General features: G+C 51.6%; 1 protein-coding gene across 3 annotated transcripts; it reads right to left on the bottom strand.

The window, feature by feature from the left end:
- Nucleotides 1-400: 400 nt before the first annotated feature.
- Nucleotides 401-13,311, bottom strand: EIF3K (eukaryotic translation initiation factor 3 subunit K). Of its 3 annotated transcripts, none has more exons than XM_086352352.1 (8): nucleotides 13,078-13,311; nucleotides 12,160-12,258; nucleotides 8,368-8,488; nucleotides 7,014-7,088; nucleotides 4,079-4,145; nucleotides 3,909-3,986; nucleotides 2,138-2,263; nucleotides 401-469 (listed from the first exon to the last, which is right to left on the bottom strand). In XM_086352352.1, exons 3-8 carry the CDS (start codon nucleotides 8,383-8,385, stop codon nucleotides 438-440), a joined length of 396 nt encoding a protein of 131 aa, XP_086208478.1. In that variant the 5' UTR covers nucleotides 8,386-8,488; nucleotides 12,160-12,258; nucleotides 13,078-13,311; the 3' UTR covers nucleotides 401-437. The 3 variants fall into 3 exon arrangements, with proteins under 3 accessions (XP_086208478.1, XP_086208476.1, XP_086208477.1); XM_086352350.1 differs by having other exon boundaries at nucleotides 13,179-13,311; XM_086352351.1 differs by lacking the exons at nucleotides 401-469; nucleotides 2,138-2,263; nucleotides 3,909-3,986; nucleotides 4,079-4,145 and adding an exon at nucleotides 5,336-6,058 and having other exon boundaries at nucleotides 13,179-13,311.
- Between the last annotated feature and the right edge of the window lie 147 nt (nucleotides 13,312-13,458).

Here is a 13,458-nt window from a genome sequence, read left to right as displayed (position 1 = left end):
GGGTCAGGGTGCTGCTCCTCCCCCTCCAGGAACCCAGGGGCCGCACCTGTTCATAGGTTTTCGGGAGGACGGGAGAGCCCTGGCTAGCCCCAGGTGCAGGGCTGGGCTCCTAGCTCTTACTCACACCTTGCTGACTCACCCACAACCCATTCATACCCTCCGTGCTGACTCATGGCTGCAGGACCTCCACCTGTGATCTGACGGGTCAGGAAGGGGGCGGTGAAGGTCAGCCACTGGGTCTGGGCAGAGGAGCAGGTCTGGGGAGACAGAAGCTCTGCTGCTGGGTTGAGGGGTGGGGGTGGGCAGACAGATCAGAGGTGGCCCCAGCACCCGGTGATGCGAGACCCTGATGCTGGTCGGGGAGGGGCAGAGGCAGGAAGTCGAAGGGGAGACAACAGGCTAAGAAGTCAACACATCTTTATTAAACGACTGCAAAGTTACTGGGAGGAGGCCATGATGCTGGACACACCTGTTGAGAAGAAAAGGGAAGGCCAGGGTCAATGTGGCAAAGATACAAGATGAACCTCCAACCACCAACCGCAGCGCCCACAACTGTTTAGGGGCCTTGTAGACTTAAACAACAGGCTAAGAACAATGCCTTTATTTCTTTTTTTAAAGTCTTTATTGAATCGTATTTTAGCTCCTCGATCAGGGATCAAACCCGCAAACCCCTGCATGGGAAGGCAGTCTTAACCACTGGACCACCAGGGAAGTCCCAATGCCTGGATTTTAAAAGTATGATTTGCTATTTTCATCACCATCCTGATAACATTTACTATGGTAGTATTTGCGAGATGGGCTTCCCTGGTGGATCAGTGGTAAAGAATCCACCATCTGCCAATGCAGGAGACAAAAGTTCGATCCCTGGATAGGGAAGATCCCCTGGAAAGGGAAATAGCAACCCACTCCAATATTCTTGTCTGGGAAACCCCACGACAGAAGAGCCTGGCAGGCTACAGTCCACTGGGTCACAGAAGTCGGGACAAGACTGAAGTGACTAAGCAACAATTTGCGAGATGCTCTGAGCGCTGGACTTGCATCTCATCCGCAGAACCCTTTGCTCCAAGGAATTCTCACAAAGAACCCCAACTCGGTGGGCACATCTCATTTAGACTGAAGGTCCGCAGCCCCCAGGTGTGGAGATGCCTGCCTGCTCAATCTTGTTCCTCAGTTAAATAGCAATGTAGTCATTTTGTACTCAGAGGCCACAGCGTACCAGTCCTTATCTTTAACACACCAGAACCACACTTAAGAGGGCGGGGAGGAGACCGAGGGCCTAAGGAAGCAGCCCGTCCCTGCCCCGCCAGTTCTCTCTTATTCCAGGACGCCTGCGCAGTGGGAAGGTGTGATAGCAGGTTTGCTCTAGTTGAGCAGCCAGTGGAGTGTTACTTAATGTGATGGTGACAATGAGGGTAACATTTAGTGAGCTGCAGGACTGGTTCTTTGCTAAGTGTTGCACATGCAGTGTCTCACTTCACACTCATACCTCCAGGGGGTGGGTACTGCGGTATTATTCAGTTACTTAGTTACTTATTATTACTTATATTAGTTACTTATATAGTTATTAGTTACTTATTATTCAGTTACTTATGGGGTTGACCCAAGGACCAATGACTTTAATAATAAAAAGTGTAAAAACTATATGGAGTTAGTCATAATTATTGGGCTGTCACCCCCCACTTTCTAGATGAGAAACTGGAGGCAGAGATGTAAGGTCGCCTGCCCGAAATTACAGATGAATAAAGAACCCGGATCCCACCCAGCTGCCCCGGCCGCAGAGCCTGCACTTCCTGGTAGGTGTTCTGCTGCGTTTTAACAGATGTCAGGGCCGAGGCCCCAGGGCCAGTGAGGGTGTGGGGATACCGTGCCGGGTCCCTCCAGGCCCTGGGAAGTCTTACTGAGCGCTTCAGGGCAGGATCCAGTGCCCAGAATTCCAGGGAAGGACACCAGGACCCTCCGCCCTTTCTCCCCGGGGAAGGCGGCCTGCCTGGGACACAAGAGATCAGGGGAATCTGGCAGGTACACATTTCTTGGCCCTGAGTCAGAACTTATCTACCTGAATCTTTGGGGACCCAGCCCTGCTCTCTTATAAGGCCCCTCCTCAGCCCCACAGCCTGAGGCTCAGGCCACTACTCACTGTCAAAGTCGATCTTCTCCACGATGTTCTTGGGCTTTATGCTCTCCTCCTGGCTGCAGATGAAGATCTGGCCCGACTCGTCAGCGCTCCAGCCGTACTTGCTCATCCACACCTTTAGCTGGCTGTCTGCAGAGGACACAGCAGCGCAGGGGCTTTGCACAGGGATCCCACAGTATTGGGGATGGGGGCTGCACTCAGGGTGTCCTCCTTGCCTGCCTTGGGCAGATCTGATCTCGGGCTGCCAGCCTGGGGCTCCTACGGTTCATTCTCCAAACAGCCGCCAGGGGGAGCCTTTTAGCTTTCTCATCCTTCCCACTACAGGGCTTCTGAGTTTCATTTTCTATTTACCTCTCATGTCTCCCAGGGTAAAAGCTCAGCTCCTAAAAACAGCAGAGCGCTTACTTCTCTGCTTTTCCCCCAATCTACATTGAAATGGCTTCAAAATGATGATTTCATCATTTCCAAGAACAGTAAGCTTATGGCACCACGTTTAAGAATTTCTTTGCAGCTCTTTCTTGCCTTTAGAAAGGGGGCAGCAGAGGATGAGATGGTTAGCTAGCATCACTGATTCAGTGGATGTGAGTTTGAGCAAACTCCAGCAGACAATGAAGAACAGGGGAGCCTGGCATGCTGCAGTCCATGGGGTCTCAAAGAGCCAGACAGGACTTAGCGAGTGAACAACACCAAAAAAAAAAATAAGATATTTTCTGGCCAGAGAAGTGTTCTATAACTTGAAATAATTCTTTTCTGTGTGACTACTATCAATTTGATACAGATTCATCTGTTTCTCTTTACCTTCAACTCTAAGGGCTGTTTCATCCCTTTCTGATTTAATTTCACTTTTAAACACATAAAATATCCACACAATGTAAAGCACTTAGTACCCGACACAAAGTGTCCAGGAAAAGTTAGCTTCCACTGAAAACAATGTTTCATCTGGCTTAAAAGGCAAAACTATCCAAGAAGGTGCTCAGAGAAATCTCACCCCCAATCCCCCAACTCTCCTCCCTGTTCTCACCCTCAGCTCCCAAGAAGTAACCATTTTCCTTGTTTAAAAATTTTTCCCCTCCTGTATTTCTTTTTGAAAAATGAGCAAATATGCACACTTTTTTTTTCTTTTTAGAGGGATCTTTAGAAATATAAATCTAATCATGTTCTCCTCTGCTCAGACCCTCCAGTGGCTCCATCTCACTCAGGATAGAGGACAAAGTCCTCAGGCAGGAGGCCCTTCAGTGCCTGAAACCCCTCCCCACACCACCTCTCTGCCCTGGCTCTGCCCCCTGGCTCCCCCAGCCCCAGCCAAGGGCTTCCTGGCTGCTCTCTGAGCACTGCATCCTCACATTCACTCTGCGCTCAGGCTGCCGCCTCCACCTCCAGGTGCCTCCTGCTCCCTCACTCCCCACCCTCCCGGCCCTCTCCAGGGGCTGTCATGCATGGATCCCACTAGACATGAACAGCTTCATTTGTCATGTTTTGCTACCTCCATGAGAATGAATCTAAGCCATTCTGTGCTGCTCACTGCCGTGCTCCAGGGCCTTGAACAGTGCAGAGTGGGCATTCAACTAATTTATGCAGAATAATGAATGAATGCTGTAGGATGTTTGAAAAGGCAAGGGAGGTGTTATATTAATTCCTTATTTCCTCTCTGGACTGGGCCTTTAATAACAACCTGGTAAGGCAGGAATGGGCCCATTTGAGGAGCTGGCTGAGGCCCACTGCCCTGCTCACTCTGACCTCCTAGATGGCACTAGGGACCCAGAGAAGGCCTTACCTGTCAGATCCCCGAGCATCTCAGCCAGCAGCCAGCGATCAATGTGTTGATACGTGATGCCCACGACATGGCAGATAACTGCGGAAATTAGGGACAAACACGAAGGGCCACTCTCAGAACCTGCTGCCACTCCCTCCCCTCAGGGAGCCCAAGCTCAGAGAGGAACTTACATTTTCGGACAGAGTCTTCAAAGCCGGTTATACCTTCCAGGAGGTCCATGTTTTCATCCAGGGCTTGCTGTGAGGGGAAAGACGATGTTCACAATAACGCTAATTGTCAGTAACGTCAAGGGGACCCCTCGGCAGTCCAGTGGTTAGGACTCGGCACTTTCATTGCCAAGGGCCTGGATTCAATCCCTGGTCAGGGAACTAAGATCTCACAAGCCATGTGGCCAAAGAAAAAAGTTATAAATAATGCCAAGAAGATTAACCCCGATAATAAAATAAGAGAAGCGAACACTCTAGCATTCACCCCACAGGTCAGCCCTTCTTCTGTATGCAACCTTATGATGTAACAATGCTGGTTTTTCTCCTATTTTAGAGATGGGGAAACCAAGGCTCAGAGCAGCTAAGAGATTTGCCCAAAATCAGAGTGGGGTTTGCACCTGGCAAACCCCATCTGCCCATCACCTCCTCCCACTCACCCCCTCACTCCAACCACAGGGGCTCCTCACTGCCCCTCAGACATGCCAGACACTCAGCCACCTCAAGCCCTCAGCACTGGCTAGGGGTGGGAAATTCAGCTTTGGCCGCTTCTATTTTCCCATGAAATGACGAGAGAGGAGACAGATGAGGTACCTGCACTCAACCACCTCTTCTCGGATCTCACCTAATTCAGAGAAAAGGGCAACAGCCCTACCATGGCCCATGAGCCCACCCTCCCCAACCCCCTGGGAACTACCCATCACCTCCTCCCACTTACCGCCTCACTCCAACCACAGGGGCTCCTCGCTGCCCCTCAGACTTGCCAGACATCCGCCCACCTCAAGGTCTCAGTGCTGGCTGTTTTGGGGTCTGGAACTCTCTTCCCCCATGGCTAGCACTCCCACCTCCTTGAGGCCTCTGCTCAAATGTCACCCTCCCAGCAAGGGCTCCCCCAGCATCAGGGAGGGAGCTGAGGAACTCACTAGGACCACGAGAGGGAGCAGCCAGCTCGGCAGGAGGAAGGTGGGAGAGCAGCTGTCCTGGAAGCCAAGAGACACTGGCCGGGCAGGTGAGCCGGCGCCTGAGAACTTCCCATGGGATCTAGCAATGGGGGTGTCACTGTGGGTCTCAACAAGAGCGCTTCGGTGGCCTGTGCCTGAGTCAGGCGTCAGAGGGCTGGCCACAAAAGCCTGAATGGCATGGGTTCATGTGAGCAGAGGGATAAGACAAGGCTGAACACAGGCAACCTGTCCTGGGGTGGGCTGACCCACAGCCCTGATTCGCCTGGGATGTGAGACTTTGTGCTTTAAGACCGGGAAAGCCCTGGGCAGACTGGGACAGCTGGGGTCCCAGCCAGGAGCAAGGCAGGAAGGGGAGCAGAGGGAGGGGGCGGTGGCAGAGCTGGTGGGGAGTGTGGAGGTGCAGGGGGAGTTCTTTTTTATGTTAGAACCCACTGCAGCGTGGACGTGCTGCATGGGGATGGAAATAGTGTGGGAAGGTCAAGTTTGCAGAGTGGGGAGAATGGCTGGTGTGACGCCACTGAGTGGGCGAGAGGGCAGGGGATCAGGGCACTGGAGGAGGAGGGACGGGTCACCCACTAGAGCAGAACAGGGCTTGGTCAGCTGCCAGATGTTGGGTCAGGGGTGGGAAGTTCAGCTCTGGCCACTTCTATTTTCACATGAAATGAGAAGCCAGGTCATAGGCTGAGGTGAGGAGAAAGGCGGTGGTGAGGAGTTGCGGAGAGCCATCCAGGAACACGGGGAGGGAAGCACGGACCGGCTGTGGGTGGGCACTGACAGCTCCTCTCCAGCCTCCTGCAGCCCCACAGCCCCAGGTGAGGAGCGCACAGTTTGTGAAGGAGGAAGCAGAACAGAGGACAGGGGCTGCTGATCAGGCCGAAGAATGTCGGGTCAGAGGCCTCATGGGGGCGAGCTGGGACTCGAGGGGCGAGGAGGAAGTGGTCAGAGGCTGGAAATGTTTGACCTTCACGGGCAGATGAGGCAATTGCTGATGAAGACAAGTATAGGTCAGTAACTCCCAGACTTAGCCGGGTAGCAAAATCACCAGGGATAATTGCTTAAAATCACTAAGCTGAGACCGCACCCAGACTAATGATGTCAGATTTCATGAAGGCACAATTCAAGTATTAGTATCATATTTGTTGTTTCTTTTTTTTTTTAAACTTCTTAGGGATTCAGTGTGCTGAGAACTGGTCTCATCTTGGATGTGAGGGGAGGGAGTGAGGGGCTCAGGGCCCAGGGAGAACAAGAAATCTGGAAACTGAGAAGTCAGGGTGATGGAAGGATCACAGACCTGCCCTTTCAAGCACCTAAGAATAAAGAGTGGCTGTAAGTTACATTCTTCAGAAAAATGAGCAGTCATGGAGTGTGGTGGGGTATGATAAGATAGGAGCTTCAGGACTGGGGGGCTGGGCGAGGAGATGGGTCTGGGAGTGGAGGTGAGAGCTAGGAGGCCATGTGGACTCCCCCTTGGGACACCAGGTCCAGTTAGGACAAGAAAGGGGGAACAGAATTTACTCTTTATTCAACTGTTATTATGTGGCCATATCCCATGGCATGCAGGATCTTAGTTTGAACCCATTCCTGGTTCGGGTTCCACTGCAGTGAAAGCACAGAATCTTAAACACTGGACACCAGGGAAGTCCCGTGGGGGGAGAGTATTTAGAGGACAGAGGACTTTTGCTGAAAGAACAGGTGCTTGTCTGTGTGTGACAGAGTGAGAGAGAGAGAGAGAGAAAGCCTGAACTTTGTCAGCAGAGGAGAGGCCTGGGGTGTCCTGGCTCCAGGTGGGGATGACCATTCCATGCCATCCCACACGCAGAGTTCTGAACCCAGGGCCCACTGCCATGGAGGAAGCCAATAAATGTGTGTGGTCTTGACTTCCAGCAGCCTTTTCTGCACAGCCCAGTCACCACCCTACCCTGGGGCCCCAGGGAAGTTACCCAGAAGGCTTGGAAGTGGCAGGTCTCCAGCAGGTCTCCGAGGTACAAAATCTGCCGGATGGGCCGTTCTTCTTGCTGGGGGGAGGCGTTAAGGGCAATAGGCCTTCCAGACAGAGGAGGCTGCTGCTGCGCCCAAGACTGCCCCGCCCACAACCGCCCCGCCCACCTCCTGCTCACCACAGCCTGTCACGGCAAACATGAGCAAGAACCTGAGGATCCAGAGATGGGGACAACTCAACAGGGGCCGCCTCGCACACTGAGATCGAGTCACCCCTTACAGAACTGACACGGAAAACGTGATGAGACACACTTCTAGCAAGATGAAAAAAGCAAGATGCAGAAAGACGTGTGTAACAGCCCGTCACCGGGTCGGGAGGAACGGGTGTATATAGACGTGCACACCCGCACTTCTGCATCCGTAGGCTATCGTGGAAAGGCAGAGGGCTGTAAACAACTGTGGCCTTCAGGGAGGGGAGCGGGTGGCCGTGGGCCGAGGAGGGAGGAAGCCTTGGTTTTTTCATGGTGCACTTTGCTGTACTTTGAACAGTGGATCCTATGCGGTTTTTAAGCCACCAGAACAGACCTCTGGGGGAGGTGGACTGTCTGTCAGAAGGCAGGTGCCCCCGTGGACACACCTGTCAGAGCAGGTTCAATGAGGAAGACATTTCTCAGCCCTGCCGCCAATGAGTAGGCCAGCTCAGTGGTATCTCACTCAACATCTCTTCACTGGAGAACAGCGCTGTACCAGATAGACACTGGCCAGTCCCTGGGGATATGCAGAATGAAGGGAAGCCGACAAGCCAGCTCTTCGTGGCTCCGACCTTTGGCCTGGTGGTCTTTGCTCAGCTACGAAGCCTCATGGGAATCTTTCTAAAGCATGTTTCTCCCCCATCACTCTGCAGCCTTAATGCCTTCTTCAGCTCCCCAGTGCTCTTTCTGAGTCTGACCAACTCTGTGGCTAAGCCGAACGTCCTCTACTGACTCTAACATGGCACTGAGCTCTTTTCTTCCTCTTTCCCTACACACGCTCCCCTCTGCCTGGATCACCCTTCCCTACGAATCACCCAATTCCTCATCTTGTATCTGCTCCCTCCTCCAGGAAGATTTCCTGGCTTCCAGGCAAGTTCAGGTGCCTCCTCTGGCCCCTCACACCACAAGTCCTGACTACTCCAGAGAGGATGGGTCTCCCCCGCTAGACTGTGAGCTCTGTGACAGTACTGCCCCAGCCGCGGCCAGCCCGGGGCCAAGACCAGAGCAGGCAATCGGTGTCCGTGTCCGAACTCAAGAGCACGCCCCTATGACTCCGTCCCCCTGCTCCCCGTCCCCCAGTCCCAGCATGAAGCGGGAAGGATGCGTGGGCCTGGTCGATCATGCACTTGCACAGCGTGAAGTCGGTGTGGGGCAGGTTGGTGAGGGCCTTCAGCAGGATCTGGGCCGTGACCGTGGTCTGGAAAAAGGCCGGGTTGAACTGGTACCTGAGAAGGGAAACAGATGCAGTAGCAGTGCCATCTCCTTGTCCCTGGGCCTCACTGGGTACCAGGAAGGCTGCTCGCTGCTTCCGCCCGGAGTCTGGGAGCTGGACATGTCTGCGCTCTGATACCAACCACCCCACTGTCTGGCTGGGACTTTAAGCTCCCTGACCCCTACTTTCCTGCTCTGTAGATGGAGACAGTTAATCCTCACAACCACTCAGTAAGGCAGACAGTGTTAAGTGATTCACAAATGAGTACATAAGTAGCAGTGGTCAAGCCTCTGGAGCCAATTGCCTGGATTTAAACTTCACCGCTGAGTGGCCCTGGACTACTCTTTAAAAAAATACTTTACTTTTGGCTGTGCTGGGTCCTTGTGGCTGTGCGTGGACTTTCGCTAGTTGCAGACAGCAGGGGCTACTCTCTACTTGCAGTATGCTGGCTTCTCTTGTTGGGCTTCCCTGGTGGCTCAGATGGTAAAGAATCCACCTGCAATGCGGGGGACCTGGGTTCAATCCCTGGGTTGGGAAGATCCCCTGGAGCAGGGCATGGCAACCCACTCCAGTGTTCTTGCCTGGAGAATCCCCATGGACAGGCTTCTCTTGTTGCAGATCACAGGCTCTAAAGCTCTCAGGCTCAGTAGATGTGGCACACAGGCTTGGCTGCCCTGTGGTATGTGGGATCTTTCTGTACCCGGGATGGAACCTGTGTCCCCCTGCACTGCAAGGCAGATTCTTAACCACAGGACCACCAGGGAAGCCCCGGCATGGAGCATTTAAAATAAGTAGACTTCCCTGGTCTGGAAAGATCCCACGTGCCACAGGGCAGCTAAGCCTGTGCAGCACAACTACTAAAGCCCGTGCGCCCTAGAGCCTGGGCTCCACAATAAGAGAAGCCACGGCAATGAGCAGCCTGTGCAGCTCACAAGCCCCCCACAACCAGAGAAAGTGCTTGCACAGCACTGAAGACCCAGCACAGCCAAAAATACAAATAATGAAGTAAGATTCTAAAAAATAATAAATGCTCTGTGCATCAGTTTCCTCTCTTGCAAGAGGTGAGAATAAACCACTGTATCGGGACTTCCCTGGTGGTTCGATGCTTAAGACTCTGTGCTTCCACTGCAGGGGGTTCAGGAAACTAAGATCTTGCGTGTCAGTGTGGTGCTACGACAAAAAAACCAAAACAAATTAAAAAACCCAACTGTATCTACCTCACAAACAAAACATAGCCTCAAAGTGAGTTAATACAAAGGTTATAGCACAGTAGGTACCACATGGGGAGTGCTCACTAGGCAGTGGTTATCACCACTAACAAGCTAAACGACCTCCCCAACACACCCACCGTCTCCATCTTACAGATGGCAAAATCGAGGTCACGAAAGCTCTAAACATTACAAAGCTGGTAGTTGGGCTTCCCTGGCGGCTCGGTGGTAAAGAACCTGACCGCCAATGCAGGAGACACAGGTTCAATCCCTGGGTCAGGAAGATCCCCTGGAGAAGGAAATGGCAACCCACTCCAGTATTCTTGCCTGGAGAATCCCATGGACAAGAGGAGCCTGGCAGGCTACAGCTCTTGGGGTTGAAAAAGAGTTGGATGTGACTTAGTGACTAAAACAAGGAACAATAACGGTGTGTCCGTAAAGCATCTAGAAAGAAGAAACCAAATATCCACCGACAGAGTAACAGATAATTAGGACCTGGTTCCACATGGAACACTACACAGCAATGACAACCAACTGCAGCCACACAGGAAAAGCGTGGCGCTCACAACCCAGGGCTGAGTGCAAGCTGCCAGACGCAGAAGGGCTCCAGTCGTACGGCTACTCTTATGTTCAGTTCAAAGCAGGCAAATCTGAGCTAAGTGAATCAGGATGTGTATGTGTGTACATATGTCTGCAAGCGTATGGTAAATTCACACAAAGCCAGGCCATGAGAGCACAGGAGTGGTCACCAGGGTCAGGGTGGTTGGCACAAAACACACGGGGCAAAGGACAGGGGTGCTAGCAACACCCATTTGCAATTGGGATGCTGATTACACAGGTGTTTATAACTCCACGTTAAACCATAGATTTGCTTTCTGCAGCAGTCTGTTACGGAGAAGGCAATGGCACCCCACTCCAGTACTCTTGCCTGGGAACTCCCATGGATGGAGGAGCCTGGTAGGCTGCAGTCCATGGCGTCGCGAAGAGTCGGACACAACTGAGCGACTTCACTTTCACTTTTCACTTTCATGCACTGGAGAAGGAAATGGCAACCCACTCCAGTGTTCTTGCCTGGAGAGTCCCAGGGACGGGGAAGCCTGGTGGGCTGCTGTCTATGGGGTCGCACAGAGTTGGACACAACTGAAGCGACTTAGCAACAGCAGCAGCAGCCTGTTATGTGCGCCTTGTTATGATTTTTATTTATTTATTTTTTTACTTTTTGGTTGCACCTCAAGGCACGTGGAATCTTAGTTCCCCAACCAGGGATCTAACTCGTATCCCCTGCAGTGGAAGGCTGGAGTCGTAACTGCTGGACTGCAGCCCCGTAACTAAGTTTGCAAAAACCATCCCTCCTCCTGCCCCTACTTCCTGGCTCCTTAGTCTTGCACATTCTATCCACATTCTATCCAAAGTAGATAAAGAGGTCATACAATTCAATACCAAAAATCCCCCAAAACCCTGTCAGAAACTTCTGAATAGGCTTTTTTTCTCCAAAGAAGACACAGAGATGGCCAACAGGCACATGAGAAGATGCTCAACATCACTAAACATCAGGAAAATGCAAATCAGAATCACACACCTGATAAAATGGCTATCAACCAGAAGACAACAAATAACAAAACACCGGCAAGGATGCGGAGGAGAGAACGCTTGGTAGTGTCATGTCAACTGGCGCAGCCACCATGGAAAACAATAGGGAGGTTCCCCGTAAAATTAAAACTAGAACTACCACATGATCCAGCAATTCCATTCCTGGGTATGCGTGTGTGTGTGTATATATATAAAGAAAACAAACACTAACTTGAAATGATACATGCACCCCAGTGTTCACAGGAGCACTATTTTCAGTAGCCAAGATCTGGAAGCAACCTAAGTGTCCATTGACAAATGAATGGATAAAGAAGATGTGGTACCTATAACACAGACACACAATGGAATATTATTCAGCCGTTTAAAAAAAAAAGGAAAAAGAATGAAAATTTGCCTTTTGCAACATGGATGGACCTGGAGAATACTATGCTTAGTGAAGTTAAGTCAGACAAGGAAAGGCGAACACCACATGTTTTCACTTACATGCAGAATCTAAAGAATAAAATGAAAGCAACAAAACAGAAACAGAGACCAAACTAGTGGTTGTAGATGGGAATGGGGTGGGGGAGAGGCAAGATAATGGAAAGGGATTAAGAGGTACAAAATATATATGAAATAAGTAAAATACAAAGTCACAACAAACAGCACAGAAGCTATAACCCCCATTATATAATAACTCTAAACGGAGTATAACCTATAAATATACTCAAACACTATGTTGTACATATAAAACTAATATAACATTGTAAGTCAACTATACTCTAATTTTTAAAAAAGAGAGAGAAGTCACATCCTGCAGGTTACCCCTCACTCCCACCCCACCCAGTGCTGGGAGTGACAGGCTGCTGACTATGGGAACCAGGTGGGAATGGAGGCAGATACTCACAGTTTCAGGACAGCCAGGTTGGCTTCCAGATCATAGGCATTTTCTTTGGCCTGTGTCTCCACATAGCGCTCCAGGGTGGCCAGGTTCTCAGGGTTGTACCTAGAGGAGAAACAAGATCAGTGAGCAGAGACAAGAGCTGAGGCCAGTTACTCCATGGGGTGGGAGTAGGGGGGGGAATGTAGCCTGCTCCTCCTTCTCTTCCTTTCCTCCCTCCCTCTGTCACTGGCCACTTGCTTTATTCAAATATTGAATCAGCTCTATAACCTCTGATGAAACTTATCCATATCCCAGACCTAAGCCCCAGCTCTAAACCCCGGGGTGGGTTTAGAGCCATGGGTTTTTTTCTGAAAAATGCCTCCTCAATCTCTCAGCCAACCAGCCCTTGCAGCCTGTACATCTGGCCTCCTGGACATCTTTGATATCCACCCCTTCCTCCCATACCCAAACCCCACTCTGGTCCAGCCCATACTCTCCTGCCTAGTTTTCCCCATCCCAGCCCCCACCAATCTACCTGTGCTTCCCCCATCACCGCCTTGACCACTCCTGGCTATCACTGTCTACAGTCCAGTTTGTCTGAACTAGAAACTCCATGAAAGCATGGCCAGTGGCTGTCTTTGGTTATCTCTGGTCCGCACCAGTGCCCAGAATTCACAGTGTAGCTTTTAATAAACATGTATTCGATGAATGAAATGGGCGTGGGGGGGGGGGGAGGCGAGACACAAAGAGGCACTAAGTGGCTCAGGGAGACTGAGGTGCAGAGAGAGAAAATTGAGGGGCTGAGAGAGGGTAAGTTAAGCAGAGAGGGCGGCCTTAAGGTATTAAAGCGGACTGAGCGGCAGGCAAGGCCACCTCCTGCCTTTAGGCCTATACAATGCTGTTTTCTTAAACAACTGCTCTAAATTGACTGAAAAATCCCACCTCTGGGCAAGCCCAGGATGCTGACCACCTCTTGCTGACTCCAGAAAACGCTCTCCTCCACCCCTCTTGGACAGAAACGCTCCCTCCGACCGGGCTCAGACCTGTCGATCCCCTTGAGCAACTTGCCCACGTTCGCTCTCATCTGCTCAAACATCGCCATGACTGCTGCCGCCTCCCACACCACGTTTAGAGCCGAAGACCCTGCCGGCAAAGCGTCCTCGAGGACCGGAAGAGGAAGAGTTGGTGGAAACGGAAACTACGTAATTATTTTCTCTCCAGCCCCGGGGGCGGTGAATCGTGCTTTGGGTCCTGCGGCGGCTGCCACGCTTTCCGGCTGCCGCGTGACTTCTTCCCAGCCGGCGCAGTTAGCGCGTGCGCATA

The sequence above is a fragment of the Bos grunniens genome, chromosome 18 (assembly GCF_055505025.1).
Source record: "Bos grunniens cultivar Pamir isolate PY7600 chromosome 18, Bosgru_T2T1.0, whole genome shotgun sequence".
In the NCBI taxonomy this organism is placed as follows: Eukaryota; Metazoa; Chordata; class Mammalia; order Artiodactyla; family Bovidae; genus Bos; species Bos grunniens.
Note: the sequence above shows the minus strand (reverse complement) of the source record. Positions and strands in the feature narration are given on the sequence as shown.

Excerpts from the sequence above, each read along its gene's own strand:
- EIF3K (XM_086352350.1), bottom strand. The coding sequence starts at position 13,237 with ATGGCGATGTTTGAGCAGATGAGAGCGAACGTGGGCAAGTTGCTCAAG. Across the intron at positions 7,089-8,367 it reads GCATGATCGACCAGGCCCAC|CAAGAAGAACGGCCCATCCG; the intron begins GCATCCTTCCCG and ends GCCTCCCCCCAG. Across the intron at positions 4,146-7,013 it reads GCCACTTCCAAGCCTTCTGG|CAAGCCCTGGATGAAAACAT; the intron begins GTAACTTCCCTG and ends TTCCCCTCACAG.